The sequence below is a fragment of the Aythya fuligula genome, chromosome 19 (assembly GCF_009819795.1).
Source record: "Aythya fuligula isolate bAytFul2 chromosome 19, bAytFul2.pri, whole genome shotgun sequence".
Lineage (NCBI taxonomy): Eukaryota > Metazoa > Chordata > Aves > Anseriformes > Anatidae > Aythya > Aythya fuligula.
Window position 1 is genome coordinate 2,078,603 of NC_045577.1, and position 26,035 is coordinate 2,104,637.

Below are 26,035 nucleotides of genomic sequence, written 5' to 3' on the forward strand. Positions count from 1 at the left end.
GCTCGCAAGGCAAAAGGACTGGAGAAGGTGTACCGCTAGCCAGAAAGACCAGAAGCCCGACAGCAACGCCCGCTCTGCTTACAGCCACCAAATTGTTCATCTGAGGAAGTGGTGGAAAGGAACTGATTTTATTCAGCTCTCCGAACAGTTTCATAAATCTGTTGCATGCCATTATCACTCCTGTAAAAAAAAAAAAAAAAGTCAGTTTAGGTGCAACTAGCCTTCTGAGCATGCATAAACTGAGATTTGCTCAGACAAAGCCATTCACAAATTCTTCCCTGCCTTCAATTGCAATATGGTTCTAGAATGGAGCTACAATAAATGAGATGGATTTTTTTTTGCCCATTCATAAGTAACGAAAACCCTTCAAGAACCTTTACCTTCAGAACAAGGATACTTTGCGAATCCAGAGAGAACGATTTGGAGTTGGAGATGACTTTGTAAAACCCTTTTGAAAGCTTGCTGTGCACTTTGTACTAGAAGTATTTTGAAACTAGAATCCATCTGGATATTAATAAGAGATTTGAGACTCCCTCTTGTGGCTGCTTTAAGCTGGTCTTGGGCATTTGTGATGAAGATTTTGCCATCATGCAAGTCCTAAGGCTAATTCAGTATTGCTAATAGAAACTTGATAATTGATTAAAGATTTCTCTTTGCTACGAGCCTCACTTGAACATTGTCTCAACTTATTTTTTTCTACGGGTGGAAAAAAACTCTTAAGTGAAAAGAGGAAGAAAAATTGGTTGAAAAGTTCTGATCACCTCAATTACATTTGATGTGAGTTCAGGAAGTTAAGACAGCTAAAGTAGATGGAGGTTGTTGGGAAATCCCAGTGCAATTTCCATTTGCTTCTCTGAATCCAGAGAAGAGGCGTCTGTGGCACTGCAGAGCGCAGGATGGTGCTCAGCCCTGAACTGCTGGGCCAGTGTTAGCAGTGGGTGACAGGCAAACACAGGAAGCAGGTTAATTGCAATATTTAACTTCGTGTAAAAACCCATTATTTCTCTTTATTCTATGAGGAATGGATGTGACCTTAGCAAATGGTCTTAATAATGTAACCTTGCCCTCCTGTTAATAATTTTATGGCTGTGCTTTTGCATGAGCCCTTCTGGGTGGGGTCTCGATGTAACTGCTGTGAGACACCTCCTGTGTGGCTGAGAGTGGTCCGAGTAGTGCCTTGGCAAGACGAGCTGAGAAAATACAGCCCAGCAAAGTGGAAGCAAAAAGCCTGCAGTGTTATTTTGGCTGTTAAGGCAGTAAATCAGCCCAGCAACCAGCTGCCGTGCCGGGGGTGGTTCCTGAGTACCAGAGGCACGTCAGCATCCCTTTGCTTGGCAGTGCAGGGGTTATTCCCTTTTTTTCCATTTTTTTTTTTTTTTTTCCTGCTTCAAAGGCAAGTTTTTCCACTCCCTTACACACATTGCAAAAGCGTTGGCAAGGCTAACGTGTGCACTGGTGCAGGTTCCTCCTGTGTGTGGTATCTGGGGTTGACAGCAGCGGTGCTGCTTTGCCTCTGAGCTCTGAGCCTGCTCAGCTGGTCGCGTGCCGCTCCAGGCTATCGCGGGGCTAGGGCACAAGCAGGAGCTGGTGGCAGTGAGGAGCTTTGCTGTATCTGACTGCATCCAGGAGTGAGGGCTCAGAGAAAAGAAATAAGAGCATTGGATAAGGTAAAGGCTCCTCTGTCTTGCCTGCATCCCAAGCATCTCGTTGCTGCTGCCCTCACTGCTTGGGGAATAGCTTAGATCACGTTTGTCTGCGTTTGCCTACTGCAGATGCCCAAACAAAAGGATTCCAACCTGCGTGTTCTTGTGCTCTTGCCTGGGCTGGCAAATGCGGATGGTTCAAGCGAGTATTTTGTTCACGCTGTGTTCTGCTGCACAAAATAGTGAACAGCTTTTGCTGTTTTGATAGGGTTTAAATTAATTTCTCCCATCTCACCAGGGGAAATGAGGGCTGGGAAGAATGGCCATGCCTGTTGCTTTGTTAAGCTCGGCTTTGGCTCCGATTCTGGCACTGAGAAGGGAAATAAAATACAGGGGAAGGGGAGCTTTCTGAAAGAGCTACGGGTCTGCTCCCAAGTTGATAGGTTAAAACGTATAAAACACTGACTTCGAGGCATTGCTCTAATATTTGTAAAATCAGCGTGGCAGCTCTGTTAAGGGCTATGAGTCACCCCGAGGGTGGTTTAGTCCTTTATGAGCAGTAGCGCAGCCTTCTGCTTCCACGCAAACGGGAGCTAGCATTTTAATGGAGTCAGAATTACCCCTTTGGTTCGAGCACCGTCTGACCTCCGCTTTGTTCGCGCTGCCTCCCATTCCCAGCTGTGCGGAGCGAGCCTGACCCATCTTTGTCTGCGGGAGAAGGACTGGACGCAGCCCGTGCAGCCCCATCAGCGCCAGCCACAGCGGCTGCAGCCATTCCCCCGCCACTCTCCACAGGCTCCCGTGCCGGGTCCCTGCCCGGCAGCTCCCGAGGGACGCGGTCAGGTGTGGCCCGACTTGGCTGCGGTTTGCAGGAAGCCGCTGACAGCAGGCCTGACCCCGGCCATGTGCACGCAGCGGGAGGCTCTGCCTGTCCCCAGGCACGGCCTCAGGCGCTCGTGGCAAGCCTGCGCTCCAGGCTAAACAGAGGAAGGTGAGGGTCAGCAGCAGAGAGCTCTGCCCAAGACTCAGGAAGCACATTTTGGCAGAGGAAAGAAATACAATACAAGCAGGGAGGGAAACTCAGCTTCCATCCAACCCCCTCCAAGAAGCTTTTGGCTCCCTACAGCTGCCGGAGTCTTTACTATCAGTTATTGTACTCTTTATTGTTACAAGCTCTTGTGTTTTTTCTGCCTTTTACACCAGCACGTTGTGGAGGGGAAAGAACAGAGCGATCTGGGAGCGGTGTGATATGCAGGGCAGAGCCCTGTGCCAGGGGACAGGCCGCCCAGCTTCCCCCTGCTGCCTGCCACCGCCTCCTCGTGTGGCCTTAGGATGTGCTGCTTCCCTCTGGGCCCTGGGGTGCTTCCACCGACACACCGCCCTTCACTTGTTCACCATCCCTGCCCTTGTAAAATGCTTCCAAGGGGTCTGGGGCAAAGCTTTGTACTGTCAGGGCAGCCACAGGCCCACCGCTCGCTGCCCTCCTTCACCAGAGCAAGCAGAAGGAGCTGTGCCCAGCCCTGCCCCGGCCACTCAGCCCCGCAGCAGTCAGCCCCCGTTCCCCTGCAGATGCTGCCCGTGCTGGCAGCAGTGGGAGATGCAGTGGGGAAACCTGTGCAGGGACCCAAGGAGCGGCGGAGCTGGCTGCAGTAGACATCCCCAGCGCGCAGGCAGCACCAGCACGCAGTGCTCAGCACTTGTCCTTGCAAACCCTGCTCTGCTCCCCATCATCACTCGCTTAGAGCCTTTGTTTCTCCTAACCATGAGTGAAACCAGTTGTGGGATTTCGTGTTAAGGGCATGACATAATCAGAGTCTGGGAATTCCACTGGAGGAATCCTTTTGAAGATTTACTAGTCTGGCTAATTACAGTAAAACTCTGAAGGTGCTGCAGTCTAAATGATTAACAGTTAATAAGTGGAGGTTTCTGCTTTCTTGTACTTTCTTTGCTACGAAACAAAACAGACCAATTCTGGCTACGTCACTAGCGGTTTCTTTTAGGAAGGAGATCTGCCAGAGGCGTGCTAACAGGTTTTCACAACTCCACTGTCCATCTCTGTTGGTGGTAGCAGATCATTCAATTAAAAATGTAAGTCATTTCCTTGCTTCTTTCTATGTTTGTTGTTTCTCTGCCTTTCTTTAAGCTTGAGTAGTGACAACAGCCTGGAGGATTTATCTGCTGCTTGTTGACATTTTCGCTTTCTGATGCGCATCCTTACATTACCCTGTAGAGTTCAGGCCATCTCAACCACAGAGGGATGGTTTAAGGAAAGGCACCCTTAGAAAATACCTCTTCCATGTTCCTTTCCTCCCAAAATGCCCACATTATCAAAACACTTAATAATTCTTAATTTTGATTATCTACTTCCATGTATAGCCCATTTACCTGTTATTGCCATTAAAATATTTGCTCTCTGTGCCAGCATCTCTATCATATTTTTGATCAGATGTGTTGTAGTAAACCTGCCGTGTCTCATTCTCTGCCCGCTCCACCTCTGAGCTCCTGCAGACCCACACCTGCCCACCTTCATGTCTCCATCCTCCCTACCCGCTCCTGCAGCCTGCAAGGGCTGCCCTCATGCCATGGCTGTGGGCACCCTCAGCTTGTAGGGGTGATGTGGTGCTGCTTCCGTCAGAGCTGTTTTTCCAAATCGGGCCCTAAATTTCCCTGTGCCACCTTCTGACGTCTGCACAGGGATCTGGAAGTGGCACTGGGTGCCTGGGGGAGAAGCGCTGCCCTGTGCCTGCTGCCATGGGGTGAGGCGCAGTGGGGATGGAGCAAGGGGAGTGAGCAGCCATGGGAAGGTGACGAGAGGGGCCTGGGCTGAGCTGGCAGCGGGTGCATGGAGATGGCAGCAGGACACCCAAGAGACTCAGAAGCAGCAGAAAACCTTGGTGACTGCAAACCCCATCTCAGGGCTTGCTTCAACCACCACAGTCCAGCTGCCCTGCACATCCCTGGGGCGAGAGGCCTGAGCCTGGGCACTGCCGGAGCCCCGTGTCCCCGGTGCTGCCAGGTGGCAGCCACCACGGAGGATGAGCAGCTCCCGCGGTGCACCGCTACCAGGTGCTGGTGCTGTGCCGAGCCGCCCGCTGGTGAGCTGTGGGTGGCTGGGCTGTCGTGTGGTAGGCAAAGTGCTGCAGAACAAAACTGAATTGAAGTGATTCTTTCCCTCTCCCCTTGGCCTGCGAGGAAATCTTTTTCCATTTACTATAAAACATGGCCCTTAATAGTGCTGAAGTGTTCTATGTATTTTAAATAAACATGAGTGGATTTGAGCCCAGGAGGACATGAAAGAATGCAGCGTTTGCGGGGTACCGGCCCGGCACACATGTCAGCAATTTGGCTGCCTTGTGTACTTTGGCTTTTAAAAAAGCATTTAAAAGTAAACAAATGAAGGAAAATCTGGCAGCTGGATTTCAAAGTAAATTGCTTTCAGCTGATAGACCCCGTTTCCAGCTTGGTTGGGTAGTATCAAGCCGTACACATCCAGCGAGAAGAGCAAGCGGCCAAGGAGGCGAGCGGGGGTGGGAGGGAGAACAAAAGCAGGGAAGTTCTGTGGATTTAATTCTTCCATTTCCTTCCTTTGCACCAAACACTCCCTGCCTGTCACTGCCCTCATGTCAGACGGGCAAGCTCAATACTTCAGACACCAAATTGCACTCTGCTGTCTCCCAGCCCCTGCTCTGCTGGGGCTCGCTGCCTCCTCCGGCCAGGCTGGGAGCATCGCACTGGGATCAACGCTGTCCCCATGTCCCCTCCAAGAGGCACGGCAAGGAATCTGTTCTCTCGTCCTGGTGTCCTGCCGCCAGCCCGGCAGTGCAGAGGGGTGACCCCCACCCACGCAGCCCCCGGTGCTGCCAGCCCCAGCAGGCATCGCCCCGCCGGCGGGGGAAGCGGAGCTGGAAGCGGCAGAGATAACGCAGGCATCAGGAGCACGGGCTGCGGCGAGGCCCTGCGCCTCCGGAAGGGTCTGGTGTGGCCCCGAAGGAGGAGACTCAGCAAATGCTGACAGATAATAACGAGGTCCCGGGCTGGACAAAGAGGGGAGGTTGCTGAGGTCACGCTTTGGCTCAGCTTCGGGCTCCTTCTGCTTTGACTCGCGTTTCCTCAAGTTTATAAAACTTTCTGCGGGTTGGTTCGGTGGAAAGTGCAGAGGAAACCGGTGGGTCTGCAATACTGGCAGCCTGGGGCCGGGGCCGGGCTGCTCCACGCACGCAAAGACGACGTGCCCGGGGCTGTCCTGCTGGCACCGATGCTGCGATGCCCCCCTGGGGGTGTAGGGCCCTGCAGGCCCCCAGGAGCAGCGTGAGGCTTCAGCAGGAGCAGGCAGCACAGGGACAGTGTCCCTGCAGCTCTCAGCATGCTGCTCCCTGCTCCACACTGCAGGATCCTTCTCTGTTCATGGCTGAGGACACAGCTCCATGCAATGCTCCCTTTAAGGGTACAATTAATCAGAAAGGCTCGCTCTAATGGTTTTCCTCCTCCCTGTACCTCAGTAAACGGAGTCCCTTCCCAGCTCCCCTGGCAGTGCTGAGGTGCTGCCAGCTGTACCCCACAAGGGAAAAACGTGGCGAAACCTTCTGGGTGAGAAACTCTGAGCGCAAAAGGAGCTGGGGCTGAGGCAGTGCTGTACTGACATGACGGGAGCCAGCCGGGCCGGCTGCGCTGAGCCGCAGGACAGCTCTCATTATCCCTTGGCACAGGAGGCCTCTGGCACCAGTGCTGGGAGCTGGCAGCGCCCGCACGCACCTGCTGGCACCAGTGGGCTCACCAGGAAGCTCCTGGCTCTCGTTAATGCCATGGAAAAATGTTTTTGAGGCTCCCCGAGTGGCCCCTTCCTCTCCACCCTGGCGCAGGCTCCAGCACCCTGCCCAGGCGCTCAGGGCCCAGCCCCACCACCACGGCCCCGAAAGCTGCAGGGAAGAGGCTGCAGGACACAACGCGAAAGCACCTCCTGGGTTCTGTCATTTCTTTTCCTTCCTCAGGTAGGCAAATGGGGCTAGAAGGCTAGAAGTGGGGACGTGGTAGATTCATTTGCGTGGGGTGGGTGAGGCTCCAGCCCTCATTCAGAGGGATGGAAACAACCCCCAGCAAAGACAGTTGCTTGGATGTCCCTGTGATTAACGGGAAGAATATGTAAATGTATATGGCGGTTGCCATGGCTACCAGAGGCATTACGCGGGTGCTGGGGAAGGCAGAGCCCCCGGCCCAGCCCGGGTCAGGATTTGCATTCGCGGCGCAGCGGCACCCCGGCACCCCGCGGTGCTGGTGCAGAGCCGCCAGGCTGAGCCCACCCCATGGCACCGCCGCGTCCCCAGCACCCCCAGCAAGATCTGGGCACCCCTGCCTGGCAGGAATCACCCCGAGGGAGCGATGTGCCTCGGTCCCATGGGGCCACACAGCAGCACAAAGCTGGGAGCGGGATGGGGATGGGGCCTGCACACAGGTGCACCAAACCCCCAGAGCCACCCAGCCCCACCTCACGCCAGGCCCAGCAGCAGCCCTTCCCCGCAGCTCATTGCTGCCTGATCCTATAAAGCTGGGAGGGGAAAGAGGCTCCATACAGGTGGAGCCTGCAGAGCTGCCCCTGCCTGCCCTCAGGCCTTATAAGTGCTGTGGGCGCCATGTCGTGTCACCTCACATCGTGTCACTTATCCTGAAGCTGTCACGAGCCCTGACAGCAAGGAGCCCCCAGGGCATTCGTGCCCTCAGCAGTGCTACTGTGCCAGCCCTAGGACCTGCTGGGTGGCTGCAACCAGAGGGAGGAGGTGAAACCCTCTGGTCTTCAGCACCTTGACCTGAAAAGGTCCTGGCTGACAGCTTCTTGCACATCTCGCTGCCACTGCAGCACGAGCAAAGTGCTTTAAAAACTCTGTAAAAGAAAGCAGAAACCCTAGATAAGCTGAGAAATGGCACACTGGGGAGTGTGTGGGGTGGAACCGACCCTAAACCTTGTGTGGGAAGGGGCTGCTTGGGAACATGATGCTTGCCCCTCTGTACTCTGTGGTAGTGAGGTCCCACCTGGAGCTCTGTGCTTGGTTTTGGGCTCCTCAGTGAGCTGCTGGCTGTGGTCAGAGAGGAGCAGTGGAGCTGGTGAAGGGTCTGGGAAATGAGATGAGGAGCGGCTGAGGGAGCTGGAGCAGGGGAGGCTGAGGGGAGGTGTCTGTGCTCTCTGCACCTGCCTGAAAGGAGGCTGCGCGAGGAGGGTGCTGGTCTTGTCCTTGGGTGATAAGTGACAGGATGCGAAGAAATGGCCTCAGGTTGTACCAGGGGAGGTTTGGGTTGGACATCAGGAAGAATTTCCTCACGGAGATGGTGGTCAAACACTGGAACGGGCTGCCCAGGGAGGTGGTGCAGGCATTTAAGGGCTGTGCGGCTGTGGCACTGAGGGACATGGCTTAGAGGTGGACTTGGCAGAGCTAGGTTGGTGGTCGGACTGGATGATCTTAAGGGGCTTTTCCAACATAAACAACTCCATGCTTTTGTTTCATGCTGAAAGTGTAAATTTCAGTATCTACCCTCAAACTGCTTTGCTAGCCCAAGCTGAAGCAAGGCTGTGAGTTATCTCTCGGTTGGGACCTGTGGTGCTGACAGAGCCTGTGGGTGCCCCCACACCGACAGCCCCAGTGCCTGTGGCTGCTCCTGGCTTTGGGGGGCAGCAGGGGTGTGGGGACCCCGAAGGATGTGGGGATCTCCCCGGCCCCCCGTGGCCAGCCCCGGGCTCCTCCGCCTGTCCGAGTGCTCCGCTGCCGTTACAAATGGCAGGCGTGCACGCCTGGGCTCTCGTGTCTGCTATTTCCTTATAATTTAAGAGCCTTCCTCACATTAATCTTTTTATTTTTATTTTGACAAATGTATGTTTCCAGGAAGTTGCTGAGGTCAAAGCAGCATCTGTTGCTCGTTATTTTGGGGGATGCAGAGGGTCTTTGTGAGGGTTTCCAAAGCAACAAGGAATTAAGTGGTTTGTAAAGCGGAGACCAGGAATGAGGAGAGGGCTGGGGCTTCCCGAAAGGCAGCTGAAGATGCTGATGAAAATCAGATCAGCTCGCCTGTATTTTCTTGGAAACTTGATCTATTTTTCTTGTACAACTGTCAGCCTGACTCCCGTATTTCAAGCACTTGGCCGGAGCCAGCTCTGCGTTTCGGCGCTGGGATTAGCGTGGCCCCGGTCAGACTCGCGTTCCCCGGCCCGCGCCGGCTGCTACGTGCTGCCCAGGAGCACGTGTGCGGTGCCGGCCATAGCGTGCTCCGAGGGCAGGGGCCAGGGAGGTACTGGGGACCAGTGGTCCCTGATGCAGTGCTGTCTGCAGACACGGGCAGGAGACCCCTGGGATGGCCCTGGACCCCCTGCACTGGGAATGGCCCTCATCCCCCAAAATGAGGGGCTTGGGGCTGAGCTCACACCTTGATTTGCCCAACACCCCTCCCAGGGGCACGATGCCACTTTGCCTGCTTTTGGCCAATGAGCAAAATTACCAAAATTGGCTGAGAAATTGGTGCTGGGTTGGTCCTGCGACCGAGGGCTCTTATGCCGGGCTGGCGTAGCGGTGAAAGCTGCTTTTTTCTTGCAAAACAACCCAAGGAGGGTCTGGTGCCAAGGCGAGGGCTGCTGAGGAGCCCAGGAGATTTATCGCTGAGGAAATACTTTCTCCAGCAACGGCCGACGGTCGCAGCAGGAACAATAGGAGATTCGCAACGTGAACAAAGCTGATTTCGTTCTTCTTTTTATCAATGCGTTTTCCTTGCGGAGCCTCCCTTCCTGGAAGTGGGAGATGCAGCTTCCCCCGCGCGCTGGCCGTGTAATCAGCAGGAATGGCAATATCCTGGCTGGGAAGCGAGCTGTGAAACGCTGTCGCCCGCGCTGATTTATGAGCCCGGGATGGCGCAAGCCGTGGCAGCGGCCAGCGGTGGGGCTGGCCTGGGGACAAAATGCCAGGGCGCGTGCAATATCCACGTATTCTTTCTCCTCCTCACCGGGTCCCCGGGGAGCCCGCGAGAGGAAGTTAATGGATTAGACACACACGTTCCGTTTTATTTTATTTTTTATTGCCCTGTCTTTCCAAACGCCTTTAGCAGACGCGCGATGACAATAGGGCCAGGCGGCGAGTGTCCCGGCCGGGCAGGCGGGGGGGTCAGCAGCCGGCTTGCAGGAGGTCAGCGCCATGCACGGCTGTGGGGACACGGGGACGGACCTGCCCCGAGCAGGCTCCAGACAGGGGCAGCATGAAGGTGGCTCTGTGGCACCCGTGCCATGGGAGCGGGCAGCGTCTGTAGGACCATGTCGCCACCGTCCCATCCCTGCCCGCCAGGCTCCCGCGCCCCCACCGCGCCGCACCGTGCAGTCCTCACCCAGTGCCGGGAATATGAAATAATTATTCCGAGTGATCAGATTTTAATTATGCAACACAGAGGATGATTATTGTACGCCAAATTGGTGCCGAGTGCTTAGTTATGTATATGCCAAATTTAGTCTATACTATTATACCCAGTGGGTGGCCGTAGACAATCAGGAAGTAATTAGTTTTGCTGGAGGTTGTTCGCCTGCCTGGTTCGCTGTGCTGTCTGGGGAGCGTCTTGCTGCGCTCCGTGAATACCGCGGGCTTTGAGTTCAATACCGTCTTTTTGTGACAAGCTAATAAGCTGTCTGCATGGCGGCCTGTAATTAGCGCTGTCGATATTCATTTGGAAACCGAGACCGCGCGAAGCGTCTCTGCCGACGGTGCTTCCCTTTGTGGAGCCTCGGGGCCGGTCCCACCTCTCCTTCGAGGGACAGGGACACGGCCACGTCCTGGGCACGTCGGTGGGGGAGCAGAGCCCTGAGCAGAGCCACGGGGAGAGCACCACGATGTCCAGCAGCAGCCCAGGGATGCAGGAGGTGCTGTGCAGCCTCACCTTCCCGGGAGGAGGGATCCTACAGGGTCCCTGCTCACCTTCTGGGGTCTCGCCGGCAGAACCAGCGGTGCTCAGGGTTGTGCTGGCTGGGAGATGTTGCCCCCAGGCAGCGTTTGGTGCCGGTGCCGTGGGGCACTGGGATGCGGCCGCCTCGGCAGAAATGGCCTGGGTCTGCCGGGTGGGAATTGCCTGAAGTATGGAGCAACTTTTACCTCTGTTACACAAAGGAAACTTTCCTCCTCTTTTTGTCAGAGATGCTCACTCCATTGAAATGATTGGCATACTGGAGAGCTGAGAAACTAAATTGTTTATACACTAATGAATAGAAGCTTGATTGCAAGATCCTGTTTGGAAAATTATAGTGCTGAATTGAAGCCGTACAATTACATCCAAAATGCTGCATATTCATTTCATCTGCTTTGCATAGAGATTAACAAGCGAGCCCTAAAGCAGACTCTGAAATTAAAGCTAACACCAGATTTAGTCACAGGTTACAAACTAAATGGCATTGTTTGATGGATATGAATCTTTACCACCTGCCTGCCTGATGATTGCTAGCAGCTTACCAGACAGCAAAGGAAAAAGTTTCTTCCCATGAAGGAAGCATAATAAAAACGTGGGGTTGGACGTGCCCCCTCCCCGCGCGGCCCCGCCAGGCAGATGTCTCTGCGGAGGCTGCGTTTCCATCCCGCCCCTCGGCCGAGCCCCGAGGATGCCTTCGCCCTGTGCCCGTTCTGCTGCTGGCTGCAGCCCCTCCGGGGGCACAGTGCTGTGGGGTCCCCGTCCCCACCTGGGTCACACCCCACAGGGCCGGGCTTTGCCTCTCTTGGGGCTCTCTCTCCCTGTGCACCTGGGCTGGGCTTGGTTTGGGGCCAGGATTTAGTTTGGGAGCAGAAAGCAGAGTGTGGAAGGGCAGAGGGAGCTGGGGCTGCCCTGTCCTGGTTGGGAGCCCCGAGGGGTGTGGGGGCTGCAGTGGGTGGCAGCATCGGGTGCAGGTGCCCTGTGCTTGTGGGGATTGCTCTGGAAATGGGCCCTGTCCCGGAGAAACCTGCTCCCCACGTGGCAGGGGAGCAGGCTGGAGGCTTGGGGCTGCCCTGGCATCCAGCTGGGATCTGATTGCACCAGGAGAACTCCACAGCCTCATCCTGCACCCCAGGGCACCGACACGGCTGGGCGGCGAGACGCTTCCCGCGAGCAGGACAGGGACCACGGCACTGGCTCTGCAAATCCGAGACGTTTATTTTCTTTAAAAGTCAGTTACCAAACCGTAGTGTGGGTTAGCTCCTAAGGAGTGGTCTCTGCCTCTACCACGCTAACGCACAGCCCGAACACAGCTCCTCTGCCGTCAGCTCCTGCTTGGTGGCTCCCAGCCAGCGCCGGGCCCCGCGGTGCTGCACAGCCGGGGGGTCCTGGGGTCCCACCACCCCCTCCTGCTGCACCAGGACTGAGGCAGAGCTGCTCCGATTCTCCATCTCCTGACACATCCTCATGTCAACCCTCTAGCACCTTCCCAAACCCCTCTCGCATGCACCCACATGAAGATCACCTCCTGGGGTCCCTCCCAAAACCCGCCCCAGCCCCCGTGCTGCTGGGGGATGCGTGGCAGCACCCAGCATCCTCGGATGTTCCCCCGGGGCTGGGTTTCTTCCTTACACCTTCAGTACACAAACTCATCCCCAGACATTCACACTTCCCAAACAAACTCAAACCCTACCATAACGCCCCAACACGACGTAGCAGCGTCCGCCTTCAGCCCCTGGCTGCTCAGAGGTACGTGAGGCTCTCCCACGGAGCAGCTGCTGCCCCCACCCTGAGGTGCAGGCAGCACCCACTGCAGCAATGGGCTCCCCGGGCTCCCCTGCACCCCATCGCCCCATGGTGGTCTCCTGTGGGCCCCCAGCCCGCGTGGGCAGCAGGAAAAGGCACCTTTGGAGGGAGGCAGTGGTGGCATCCCCAGAACAGGGCTGGTGTCGGGGCAGTGAGGCACCCGCTGGGGTGGCACACGGTGTTAGGGTGGCTGGGCTCTGATGGGCAGGGGTAGCAGCAGGAGCCTCGTGTCCAAGTATTTACAGCCCTGCTGTGCCCCAGCCCAGGGGCTCTGGGGATGTTTGGGGTGGGACAGGCAGGGTGACAGCGAGCAGAGCACCGTGCGGTGACCGCTGGCTGGGAACAGCCTCAGAGCGAGCCCAGCCAGTGCCATCTGCATCCAGCGTGCCCTGGCATCCAGCAGTGCTGTTTGCAGCCTCCCCACTGCACTGGGGCTGGAGGAGGCCCCCCTGCTGCAGGAAATTTGGGGTGGCCCCGGGCTGTCCACAGCCAGCAGCAAGGACGTAGCAGTGAGCGTGGTCTGTGCCCCTGCCGGACGGCAGCAGTGAGAGCTCCCCAGAGGCAGGGACCCACGCGGCACCCTGACCAGAGGCAGGACAGACAGACAAGGACAGGGGACAGCGGGAGGGCAGTGTGAGCTGGTGCAGGGGGCAGGGACAGAGCAGGGACCTGCCGCCCAGCTGGGGCACGAGGGCCCCCAACCCCAGTGCAGCGGTGTGGATGGAGCCGCTGGGACTGCCTCCAGCCAGCCGCCACACGCCGTGGTCCAACTAAGAGGGGACTCTGCTGGGCCCCACAGCAGCGTCCAGCTCCGGTTCCAGCAGCTCATCTTCCGAGAAGCTGATGTGTAGGCAGGTGTCGTCCGCAGGAGAGAAGGGCAGTATGCTGTCCGTGGGGCTCACCAGCACAGCCAAGTCCTTGCCCAGGACCTCACTGGCTGTGGGGTCATGGCAGCCGGCTGGTGGGGACGTGTGCCCGTTCTCCCCAGCCCTGTCCTTGCTGAGAACACGTTGGAAGGTCCTGGAGGGGACGGGCTCTGAGCTGGAGGCAGCGCTCCAAGCAGGAGTCCTCGCCTCGGTGTCCATGAGGGTGAGGGAGCTGGCAGTGATGTTGGTGAGGCTGGACACGCTGGGGCTGGGAAGGCTGACGTGGGCAGTGCTCTCGGGCTTGGCCTCCACCTCCAGGCTCGGGGAGGTCTTGCTGGACCTCTTGCGTAGGATGGGTGGCGGCGGGTTGAGCTTGGGAATGGGCTGCTGCCGCCTGGGAAGCGAGAGCAGAGAGGAGGTGATGGGCAAGGAGTTACTTACCTGTTCGGATGGCTCAGTCTGGCTGCCCCAGGCTCTCCAAAAGGCAGACACCTCTTGCGTTCAGTGCAACCCGCTGCTGTGTGTGTTGGAACTGGGGTGCTGCAGTGACGTGGCACTGACCACCTCGCTCCAGGAGGATAAGAGCAGCACAGACAGTGACCCCCATCCCTGTCCCCAGGTGTGGACATGGTGGATTCCACACCCGGCTCTGCCCTCCTGGTCTCAGCCAGCACACAGACCCTCGAGCCACGGGATCAAGAGCACCTCCCTCCCTCCCTCCCCTGGGGCAGCAGTGAGCACCCTGCTGCAGGCGCTGTGCTGTCGTACTGCTTTTGGCTGGGATCAAGCTAATTTTCTTCACACTAATTCGTGTAGTGCTGCAATTAGTGATGGAAGCAGCACGGTGATCCCGCTCCAGCCAGTGGGAGCAGAAGCAGCGGGTCCCCACCTGTCCTCGTCCCCTCTGTCCGCGTCCTCTGCCTTCTGCCGGCCGCTCCCGTTGAGCAGAGCCACCTCGCTGACCTCGGAGCCCTCCACGCGCCTGCTGAGCCCCTCCTGCCCCTCCAGCGCGGCGGCCAGGCCCTCGTCCCCCTCCTTGCTGCCGAAGCGGGGGCCGCCCCTCTCCAGGCCCAGCAGGTTGAGGTAGGAATCCCCAGCGCCCAGAGCCGACAGCGAGCGGGGGCCCACGGGGCTGCCCAGGACGCTGGCGGGCGTGGAGGTGGAGGGCAGGGCGATGTCCAGGCTGTAGTGGTTCTTCAGGTTGAGGGACAGCGACTGCGCCAGGGACAGGTTCTGCAGCGAGCGGTCAACTGCGGCGACACGGAGAGAGCCGCGGGGTGAGCGAGGCGCTGTGACTGACCCCGGAGCAAGGCAGCACCCGGTCCCCGCGCCCTCTCACCCGGCTGCCGGCGCTGTGCCCGGCTCTCCAGCGCCTTCAGCTGCCGCACCAGCAGCGAGACGTGCTGCAGCAGGTCGCGGTTGGTCAGCAGCAGCTGCCGCACCCGGGCTTGTGCCTCGATGCGCGCCGCCGTCTCCGCTGCCAGCTGGTCCTTCAGCAGCTGCACCTGCGGGAAGGGACGGGGCTGCGGGGCCGGAGCATCCCCGGGCACCCCCGGAGCATCCCCGGGTACCTCCGGAGCATCCCCGGCTCCCCCAGGACCCTCCCCGGAGCATCCCCGGGTCCCCCCCAGCAGCTCCCCGGGCACCCCCCGGCTCTGCGCGGGGCTTGGGCGCCCTCTGCCGGTTCTCGGGGCCCCCACGGGCGGGGAGCGGCCGCTCGGTCCCGTCCCGGTCCCGCAGGGCGAGGAGAGGGGCTGGGGGTGTCCCCGGGGAATGCAGGACTTGTACCTGAGCCACCGCCACCTGCGTCTGCTGCTGCTGCTGGAGGAGCTGCTGCTGGAGGAGCTGGAGGCAGTGCTGGGAGGCCAGCGGCGTGATGGAGGCTGAGGAGCAGGGGCTGCCAGGGCTCAGCAGCTGCTGGGAGCCGGCTGGGCACAGGGAGCAGCTCTCGGGGTCCTGGAGTGGGGAGAAAGTCCCGGTGAGGGGGGTTGGTTAGCTTGGGCTGCCAGACAGAAGCTCCCCAGGAGTTTGCTGGGGCCCTGCGGCACTGCCTGGGGAGGCAGAGCTGCCCCTGCAGCCACCCAGACCCAGGCTGGGCACTGCTCGCTGCCAGAAACCCCCCTCGTGCCCACGCTGTGCCGTGCACCCCCTGCACCCCCAGCATCCCAGCGTGGGCCCTGCAGAGCCCCGGGCAGCGCAGCGCAGGGACGGTGACCCCACGGCCACGTCCCTGCTCCTGGGCAGCGCAGGGGCACCAGGGCAGCAGCGGGCAGATCCACATCTAAACGGGAAAGCAGAGCAAAGCCCAGCCTTCTGAGCCAAGGAAATAAATCCAATTGAGTGCATTTCATCGCAGCTGTTTGCAGCCAGGCTCTGCAAGCGATACAATTGTGTGAAATGAAATGGTGCCATTAAGGCAGCCAGGAAACGCTCGCTGATCGGCTCTGCAGAGCAGCTATTCATTACGGGCTGCCCATGGCCAGCACCGAGCGCACCCTCGGTGCCTTTGCTGCAGAGGCCGGGCTGCTCCGAGGGATGCTGCTGCCCAGGGGAAGCAGGGAGCTGGGGTCGCTGCCTGAGCACAGATGAGCGACCGCTGCAGACCAGCCCTGGGGCCCAGAAACCAACCTGCACGGCACAGAAACGCTCACCTTGCTGGAGACACCTTGTAGTCTCCCCATTAACAGGGAGCTGCTCAAGCTGGGGTCCCTGCCTCGTTTTCCCTTTCCAGTGCTGTGTGATAGCTCTTGGTGCACTCAGTCAGGACCCCCCGGGGCTCTGCCCTGCACCAGGGGACTCTCACGGGTTGGGGAAGTGGCACAGCCAACTACAAACCAGCTGGATGCTGAGCAGGCAGCCCTGCCACGGGTCTGCCCATGGAGACTGGGGTGCTTCACCCATGGTGGTGACAGCCCTGGCCGGCTCCGTGTGCCCTGTGAGCCCCAGCTGCTTCATGGCATGGGGCACAGGGGCCTGCTGAGCTGCCCCGGGACACCAGAAAGGTTGGCTCTGCAGTGGGGGCAGCGTCCCCAGCCTGGTCCCAAGGATTCTTACCTGGCAGTTCTTGTCCTTGGTGCCTTGTCCAGCTTTCAGCACGCTGAGCTCACCCCTGGCAGCCGGCAGCTCTCCTGGTCCCCTCTCAGACACGCAGATGCCATCGGAGTCGAGGCCAACCTCGTCCACATCTGTGCTCTTGGAGCCCTTTATCTGGTGCACTTCAAACGAGACGGATAAAATGAACCAGGCACAGCCGCCAGCCCCCCAGCAGCCCAGGAAGAAGAGCCAAGCAGCCAAGCCTTGCTTCAAGTCTCCGTGTGCTGCAGTGGGGCAGGAGCAGGGCAGCGTGCCAGGCCACCACCCTGCTGGAAAAGGAGGCTCAGCCTCCGTGTTCCCAGGACGGGGAGGTGGGAAAGCCGCATCCCCCACGGCCCCAGATGGGCCACGAAGCTCTCGCTGTCAGCAGAGCTGGCCCAGGAGGACAGGTCACCGTGCACAGCCCCCCACCCCAACACATCCCTGCCTCCCAGACCCCGCGGGGAGCTGGACGTCACCTTCTGGTGGCTGCTCCTCCGCCGACTTGTCGCTGGCCCCGTCCGCCTGCCCGTCGGCGTTCTGCAGGGCGTGCTGCAGGCTCAGCTTGTGGCACACCTCGAAGGCCTGGCCCACCGTGCGCACCACGCGCATGGCCTGGCTCTGCGGGGCAGAGACCCCCCCCCCCTGTCAGCCCTGGGGAGGGTCCCACAGCCCCAAACACCCCCCCAGCATAGGGTGCAGGGCCTGAGGTGGACGCAGCGTCCTACCTTCTTCTTGGATTTGAAGACGTTGCACCTGAAGGAGTTGTTGGCGCCGTCCCTCGCGATGTAGCTGAATATTTTCAGGTCTTGCGAGTCGTGAGACACGTAGAAGATTCTGGGGGTAGGCACAGGGGGAATTAAACACGCAGAAGAAGCTCTTTCCCCAGACAGACCTGTTGGAAAAGCCCCCGGACAGAGCCCTGCAGGATGTTCTGAGTGCTGTCACCACCAGGCACAGAGCAGCAGGAGATGCCTCTGGGTGGAACTTCTCTTCTCAGGTACCCGGAGATCCCAGAGCAGGTGCTATGGCAATCAGTGCATCCCATATGGGTTAATTCCCTCCAAGAGCTCATGCCCCAACATCAGGGCCTTCTTCAGAGGCTCACAGCGAGCCGTGCTCTGCTGGGGACCACAGGAAGCCTGTCCTCTGTGTTAGCATCAGAGAGCAATTCAGGCTGAAGGGATCTCTGCGGGTCACCGTCTGACCCCTGCTCAACGCAGAGCAGGCTTCAAAGCCAGCTCAGTCTGTCCATCTCAATCCCAAAAATGCATGAAATAGATTCTCCGCCAGCAGTAATTTTGCGGCCTTGTTAATTTTTCATGGATCTTTGAGCGCCAGCCCTCCCGGAGGTGGAACAAGCAGGAGGACAGCTCTGCACCCCCCAGGGCTGGATAAAAGCATCTGGGGTGCACCCCCGGCACGTACCTGTACACGGGATCGTGCATCACCACCATCTTGCTCTCGTCCCAGGTCCACTCCTTGCGCTGTACATGGGGCAGAAACACGGTTAGAGTGGATTTCAGGCACTGAAACTCCACCACGCCGACGGGCAGGACCCAGGAAAAAGGCACGTTTGTCCCCAAGCCAAGATCGGGGCTACAGCTGGACTGGTTTAATGGTGGAGGACTGGGCAGTGCCAGGTTAAAGGTTGGACCGGATTTTCTTAGGGGTCTTTTCCAGCTGAAATGATTCTGTGACCATGTCAGCAGTGGCTGCTTGGTCGGTATCTTGGATTAAAATAGATTTCTTTGATCATTTATCATATCTGGTCATCTGATCATAGCCTCCAGGGCTGAAAACTGTTCCGAAGATTAATTTATAGATTAATTTATATCATCAAATATGCAGAAGATTAACACATTTGGGGAACAAGGCTCTGAGAGGGAGTTTGGGACATCGGGGGCAGCTGCTGGCTCTCCTTGGGGGTGAGCCCAGGGACGGTGCACAGCCGAGGCAGTGCGGAGGAAGCCTGCTGGTATTAACAAGGAAAAGAAACTGCATTTCCTGAAAGCTTTACATTTTCTGATAGAAAAAATCCTCCTCCCACAGTGTAATTTTCCCACTCTTTTTTTTCAGTGAGATTTTGCTATCTTTTTTTTTGTGAAAAATTGAGTTTTTTTTTTCCTTGTGAAAATTCTGGGTGTTTCTTGAGAAAAGGCCCCTTCTGGTTAGAAGTCTGACTCCTCTGAGCAGCAGCAATGCTCTGCCATGGTCAGGGCCAATGTCCTGGGCACGCTGGGCTGGAGAAGCCTCACCTTCTGCTTCTTGCGCAGGATCACCTTCACGCCGTCCACGGACACGATGATGCTCACCTTCTTCTTCTTAATGTTCTTGGCTTTGAATTCATACTGATGGGAAGACAAAGGCGGGTTAGGAGAGAGGTAGGACCGGACTGTGCTGCATTAGTCAGTGCCTCACATGAAAATGTTTTTGTTTTTAATCCCAGCTGCCGAGGGAAGCGGTCCTTGCTTATGCTGCTGAGAAAATCCTTGTTGGAGGGACCCGGTGCTGGAGCTGGGGTGCCAGTGGGATCCTGCCCGTGTCAGGAGTGCCCCTCGGGAGGGGACAAGCAGTGCTCCATCCTCTGGACCACACCAGGAGCCACGCTGTCCCAGCCTGTGGTGGGAACCCAGCTCATTGAGCAGCGTCCTGGGGGAGCCCAGCGCAGGACACCCAGGGGTGAGGGTGCTGGTGGCAAGGAGGGGCTTTGTGGCTGCACCAGAGCCCAGCAGCCCAGGGGGTGTTAATCCAGACCCACAAGGAATTTCCTGACGTGCTGATGTTTGAAACACCTTGCACGGTCCAGCAGGACCTGCACCAGTGGCGTGCCGGGGGGTGGCTCTTGCAGCAGGCACCAAGCAGCGATTTCTGGCATCTCCAGTGCCCTTGTGCCTCAGCGCTGCAGTGCACGGGGAATATAAAATCATTTACGAGTCGCAGGGAGGGCCAGATGGGTGGCGGTAACGCAATTATATCTCAGTCATTGACATAATCACATTAACCTCGCTGCGCTCCGTATCTCTAGAGAAAAAACCAACTCCTTATCTGCAGGTGTCTGCAGTTTGAACTCGCCTCCATTTGTGTTAAAAATTAAACTGCTGGCTTTTAAATGTTGCTTGTGATGATAGCTAAGAAGCACGGCAGAGCCTTTTCCACTCTGGAGACCTGTGTTAACCATGCTGATCCCTGCCGGCCCCATTTTAGGCACCGTTTTTGGCTTCCAAACACAGCATTTTGATACCCCGTATTTTTTTGGCAGTCCCTATCTGAAACCCAGCTTTCCTGGGCCAGACCCTCGGTTTATCTAAACCAGCACAGAGCCATTACTGTCAGCGCAGCCATACAGACAGACCCCATGCATCTATTAAAAAAAGAAATCCTTTGGATTAACTCGATGTACAGTTACCATACCTGTAAAACAGAGGGAACAAATCCCAAATCCCCATTTTGATAACCTAAAAACATAACCGTGCTGTGGCAGGGCTGGGGGGCCACGTACACGGCAGCAGTGAGCCCCCAGGATGGCTTCTGACCCCTTGCTCCGGAGAATCCCTGCAGAGGACGTGATTCTGGTACGTGGAGGACAAGGGGATGCCAAGAGGCAGAGCGCAGACTGAAGCTTACCTATGCTGTGTAATTAGACATGTAATTAGCAATCTTATCTCTTCGTGGAGTCAGTGGAGCTGCAGGCAGCAGCTCAGTCATTAGGGGAGTCCAGGCAGCTCCATCAGAGCCTGATGTTGGAGTGTGCGTGGCTCTGTCGGCACAGCAGCCAGGAGTCTGTCCAGCTCCTCAGCACCCCTGTAAGCCCCACCAGCCTTACGGGCAGAAAATTGGATGGCTTTTCGTGCTTATCAGCCCTTTGATGATGCTCATTGAATTCTTAGCACTCTGCAAGGTTGCTGGTATCAGACAGACCCCTGATTAAACCATAGCCCTTTGATCTCCCCATGAATTATTACTCTGAGACGAGCTCTTTAAAAATCTATCTATAGCACCACAGCGTGTGAAGCTGGAGCTAAATCTGATGAACATGTATATGGAGGGAGGAGTGAAAGCGACGGGCAAGGTGGCAGGAGCATCCCTTGGATTTTGGGCAGCCTGCAGGAGCTCATGGACAGCACACACCCCAGCCTCAGCCCTGGCCCTGCTGCTGCTCCCAGCTCCGCCAGGCTGCACCCTCCCTGCTCTCAGCTCCGCCAAGCTGCTGCGCCTCATGTGCTGGCATGGATGTCAAAAAGAAAAAAGAAAAAAAAAAAACAACAAAAAAACGGAGAGATTGTTCTGCCCGCTAAAGAGCTATTTATCTTTCTTTGTACACAAATGGCTGGGAAAATACTAGCCGAGCTTTCCAAGAAAGAGAGAGCAATGCAGTGTATTTTCCCCTTGTAGCAACAGGGGTGCAATTACATTCAAACAAGGCTCTTTACTCAGAGGCTTTAAGCAAAGTCCAAGTCTGGGTTTTGCAGAGAGATTTTTTTTTTTCTTTCTGTCTTGGCCAGAAAGCAAACGACCGGGAGCAGCGGCAGTGCACGGCTGGGCACTGCCAGAAGTGAAGGGGGAGCCTCCTTCAGCCCCAGGTCCTGCACAGCCTGACCTTGGGACGGGCTCTGGAGGGGACCCACAGGGGACATCAGCCCCGCAGGCAGCCAGAGGGCTTCTGTGAGCTGCCCGGCCCTGCCCTTGTTCCTCCTGTGGGCTGATGTTGAGCCAGAGGGTCAGAGCTTGGCCTAAAAATGATTCAGATCCACAGGGCCCTGAAATCCTTCTTGAAGGGTGAGACCCCCGAATCTGCCATCTGAGATTCAAGTTTTTCCCTGCTGCTTGTGCTATCCTCTGGGGGATCTTTCTGGATGTTAAGGAGTCGGGAGCTGCCCCTAAGCGGAGATCCAGTGGGCAAACCTGGCGGTTTTATTGGCTATGGAGAGAGGAGGGGACGTTTTATAAAAAATGCGGGTCAAAAAAGGGCACTGCATCTCACCTAATTTAGCAGCTTCATTAATTCTATTTCTGATGCGTCTGACCTGGAATACTTTCCATTTTTGTTTTCAAATCCCTGTGTTCAGGTCCTTGCCTCTCACACGGTCCCCCCACACTGTTGGCATGTAATATTAACTTACCCAAGAGCTAAAGACTGTATGACTAGAAATGTTAATGGCGCTGTGTAATGCATATTTCATCTGATAATTCCACCCAAGCAGATATAAATTACACATGCAGTTACCCGCTTCCATCTGCTGATGAAAGAGATGGGCTAATGCACATCTGAAATCATACGCAGTTTCCAGCACTAAGAACAACTTGCATGAATAGAGTTATTCAAGGAAGCAATTCTTAATGTGATTAATTACCGAAGGTATCAGGGCCTTCATTATGCAAATGAAAAATGTCATAAAATAGAGTGTTTGCAAGTCCTGGAGGCAGGCTCTGTTTCCAAAAAATGCACCTTCCTCATTAACAAAGAGCAGGAGGGCCGGACCCCGGGGAGCTGCGGGAGCCAGCACCCGCTCGGTGCCATGGTTTGCAGCGGTGAGTATGGGAAGGCGAGGCAGAGGCTCTCTGGGTTCCTGAGACAGGAGTTAAGTGGGTAAGTGCTTTGTTTGCATGCCCGAAGGATGATTCCACAGGCTTGGGGATGGCCTGTTTCTTCCTGCAGCTGTCCAGCCCCACTCCTGGCACAGCAGCCTTGGGATTTCTGTGTCCCTAAAGAACCCTGCGGCGAGGCGCAGCCCCGGCCCCAGCTGACGGACACCGGAGGCACGGCAATGAGGGGAAGAGATCTGCTCAGCCCTACAGAAGGCTCCTGGTGGCCCCGCACAGCAACAGGCCCATGGCAGGACCCGGGGGTGAGGCCTCTCCCCCCGGCCACAGTCTGCAACCTCTGGTGCCGCCTGGGTGCCGTGCTAGGAGTCAGTACCACAGAGAATCCAAGTATTTCTGCTTCAGGAATGTTATTAATTTCCGACCAAACCGGCCCGCACGGAATGGGGACACGGTGTTATCTCAACTTCTGTTTGAATTATTGATGCTTGGAGGGCTGCTGCTTGGAAATGATGCCACAGAAACCCCGTGGGCTTTGCTCTCAGCAAGGGCAGATTACGGGCGCTTTGGATCTGACAAACAAACATTGTCAGTTCCCACAGCCTTCGGGCCACCGGCTGCAGCCCAGCCTCAAATCCCCTGGCAAGTCACCACATCCCCAGCTGCAGCACACCTCCAGGTGACAGCCCCTTGGGGAGGACACCCTCTCAGGTCACCCCTGAGCCCCACAGCCTCTGTCTGGAAGCCACGGGCTCTCAGCCTTCCCTTTTCTCCTCCTGGAAAGCAAGCTCCTGCCCCGAATCCTCCACACTGCTGGGGCCGGGGGCCACAGCTGGTCTGAATGGGGCTGGGCATAGCCCGGGGCTGCGCCGCAGTAACTGGGCAACACGGACACAAAACCCGGCAGGAAGCGGCGCAGCCCAGGAGCACACCTCCTGCCCAGTGGAAAAACGAGAATTTATGGGCCTTGGAAACATAAAGCTGCCCAGGGGAAAGCAGAACCCGAGCAGGGAGTACAATAGGCAAGGAGAATGCTGGCAACGGACCCAAAGTCTTTTTTTTTTTTCTCATTTAAATTAGCTCTTTCCCCCCCCAGCAAGCTCTTTGCAGGCCGTCCCCGAGCGGTGACCTGGGGGGTGCCAGGAGCAGCCCCAGCGAGGACGCGGGGTCACTGCTGTCACACAGGATTTACATTGCCCTCGTCGGCACTCCGGCTGTGCTGCCTGGGGAACCGGGGAGGACTGGGGCTTGTGCAGTGGTGCCGGGGGGAAGGATGGTGTCTGCAGGCTCATGCACCCAGAAGGTCTTTCCATGCTCTGGCCTGGTCTCCAAAGCACACAGAAAGACTCAGTACGTGGGTGTTTTCCTGCCCATCAGCTCTGCACAATGCCCTGGGAGATGCAGGCAGTGGGCACAGGGTCCCTGGGGAGCTCCACGCTCCTTCACCAGGTCTCCCCCTACACCTCCAGCCCGTGGTCAGTCTGTGTGCAACCACCCCGCGGTGCCGACAGCCCCAACCGCAGCCTGAGCTGCAGAAACTTGCAGCCTGGGCTTTGATCAGTGCTGGCGAGGAACCCAGGGGCCAGGCCAGGCCCCAAGGACTGATTTATGGGGCTGCTGCGGGCTGCCCGGAGCCAGTGCCCCACGCGTGGTGGTTCTGCTCAGGTGCTGGAGCTGGAGACAACTTGTCAAACACCTGTGTTCAAAGTATTAATGGGAAAATCCAGTCTAGAGCTCAACATTTCTTCAACACATCTCAGCCAAGGTATGCGAAACCATCTGCTTCCTGGCACTGGCTGGGTCCAGCAGGCAGGCAAAGGCAATTTGAGATGGGAGGTGGAAGCAGAAGTACTGGCAGGCTCGTACAGGGCCAGGGGACGGACTCCAGGATAACTGAACCCCAGCACTTGGATCTAGCTGGAGGACAGCCCTTGTCCTTCACGGCCTCCCACCAAGCCCAGCTCCATGCTGGGGCTCTCTCTTGGTGGGCTGTGCTGACACCTCGGGTTATTCTCATTTTGACAACTTCACAGCGACACCAAGTGCGCACAGGCACAGCTTTGCATTTATCTGCAGAAACGTGCAATGCCAACAGCTCTGCAGCTTTCTGCCCTGACCGCAGGGTGCAGAATTAAGCTGCTGGTTTCCAGCTGGACAACACGCACCCAGTGCCAGGGCCCCGAGGCCTCTGCAGGCCTTAACGGTCCTGACCAGCTTCACCTGGGGCCTCCACCACACCCCCATACACCGGGCACATGGGCTGCATTTAAGCTCGGCTCTGGGCCTTTGAAACCTTTCCTGAGCTGTGGTGTGGGAGCGTTGGTCTCCAGCTGAGCCCAGCCATGACTGCTATGGACCTGCTGATGTCCCAGCTTGGCCTCTCTCCAGTCTCATCAGCATGGACCTGCCTGATGATCTGGACTCCTGGCTGCTACCCCAGGCCTGCTCTGCTCACCTCGCTCAGGTATTATGGGATGGGCCCAGGATGGTGAAGTCCCTGTTGTCCAAACCTCTTGCTAGTGGCCAGGCTCTTGCTGCAACCAGACCCAAGCTGTGCTGCAGTTTGGGAGAGGGATGAAATAAAAACCTGAGTTAAGCTAGGATAATATTTGCATTTCTGGACTTTCTGATTTGGCACTGTCAGCAGTGTATGAATAGGTCTAATCTGCAGGTCTTTGTGGCCGTGTACCTGCCAAGCCCTCTGGCAGCAGGAGGGCACTTCAGCCCTGGTCCTGGCTTAGTTCACAGCTGCAGCTCGAAAAGAAACTTCTTGAAAGTTGCCTGTAAATGGCAAGGGGCATGTGAGCTTGGCCTAGCTCCTCTTAATTTTGGCTCTGGACATGTTTCAGCTCTCTGCAGAGACACAGGCATTTTCTGTCTCTTTTTAGGATGCTCTTTAGGGGACCAAGGTCTATGGACGAGGCACCACCAGGAATGCTGGGCATGCCTGGCCTGGCTGCCTCATGCAAACTCCTGGTTTTCCTTTGTAGTCAGTCTCTGGGGTGGTTTATGAGAGTGAAGCCACAAAACTGCTTAGCATCTAGCAAACAATCACTTGTAGGAAGCTGTACCACGTACTGCCCCCCCGCTGATGTTTTGGAAGCTGCAGAGAGCAGTCTGTGGATCCAGGCTCTCTGGGTGCTGCCTCTCTGCAACAATTTTCAGGCTCTAGTTATTAAAAAGCAATGCTGTGTGGTGGTTTCAGCTCAAGGAGCTTGTGCTGCATCCCCTCGCAGACACCCTGCTTTTGTTATCCCAGGCTTTTGTCCCTCACCCTGGTAGAGTGAGGTTCTGTGGAAAAACTGAGGCAAGCAAGCACTGCTTTTAAGAAAACCCTTCCTTTCAGGTAAGGAGCTGTACAGCTTGGAGAAATGTCTGACAGTTTTCTGCTTTCATAAATATTCAAAAGCAGCCATACTGTGAGCTGACTAATCTGAAGACCTCCTCCTGAACACAGTTTTCCACTCAGGTCCTTCTGCAGACAAGAATCTTGAACTGTAGCTTCTCCCTGGGATGGGCAGATGTTAACCAGAGCCCCAGCATGGGAAACTGAGGCAGGACGACTCACCAGGAGCTCACTGGGCAAGTCGAGGCACAGCAGAGCTGAAATCAGGAGTTTCCAGCACCCACTCATGGTAAGGATTACACATCCCCACTGCACAGCATGCGCAGACCTGCGATCCCCTGTGGGGCTGCAATCCCCACAGCCCACCCAGTAACCACCAGAGCAGCTCAGGACCCTGTCCCAAGCTGGCAAGAGGCTGTGCTGCAGGGTATCTTCAGCCATGCTCTCTGAGTGCCTACCTATAGGGCAGATGAGCTTGGAGAGAAATGGTGCACGGGCTGTGAGGATGCTGCCTGCGGCTGAAGTTGGTCGGGCAAGGCAAAGAAAAGCACTGCCTTTCATGCATCTCCTTTGAGTTCTGAGGGAATCCTGCTTCCTGAGGTTCTGCAAAGCATTCAGATGGGCATGTTAGTTTAGGCCTTCCTCTTCATCCCTTTTCTCCCCGTCTTTGACAGACCTTATCACGGGAGGTCTCCAGCTGCTGGAGCTCCAGGAAGCCTTTAAGGCCAGCCTGGTCTTTCCATGAAAAGGTGAGGTGGCAAAGCGAAGAATGTGGCCAGAGTTTAGATGTTCCTCTGAGCCAGCACAAAAGGATGTGGAGCAAAGAGCGCCCCAAGCTGCAC

At 56.9% G+C, this 26,035-nt stretch overlaps 1 protein-coding gene across 1 annotated transcript in view; it reads right to left on the minus strand.

Moving 5' to 3' along the window:
- Positions 1-13,135: 13,135 nt before the first annotated feature.
- LOC116496999 (carboxyl-terminal PDZ ligand of neuronal nitric oxide synthase protein-like) overlaps positions 13,136-26,035 on the minus strand; it is a 29,315-nt gene continuing 16,415 nt past the window's right edge. The window contains exons 3-11 of the mRNA XM_032200493.1: positions 18,562-18,654; positions 17,732-17,790; positions 17,032-17,140; positions 16,783-16,924; positions 16,339-16,446; positions 15,020-15,114; positions 14,571-14,736; positions 14,121-14,481; positions 13,136-13,625 (exon numbers count right to left, since the gene is read on the minus strand). Of these exons, the coding sequence (XP_032056384.1) occupies positions 13,136-13,625; positions 14,121-14,481; positions 14,571-14,736; positions 15,020-15,114; positions 16,339-16,446; positions 16,783-16,924; positions 17,032-17,140; positions 17,732-17,790; positions 18,562-18,654 (1,623 nt within the window). The remainder of the gene's footprint in view (positions 13,626-14,120; positions 14,482-14,570; positions 14,737-15,019; positions 15,115-16,338; positions 16,447-16,782; positions 16,925-17,031; positions 17,141-17,731; positions 17,791-18,561; positions 18,655-26,035) is intronic.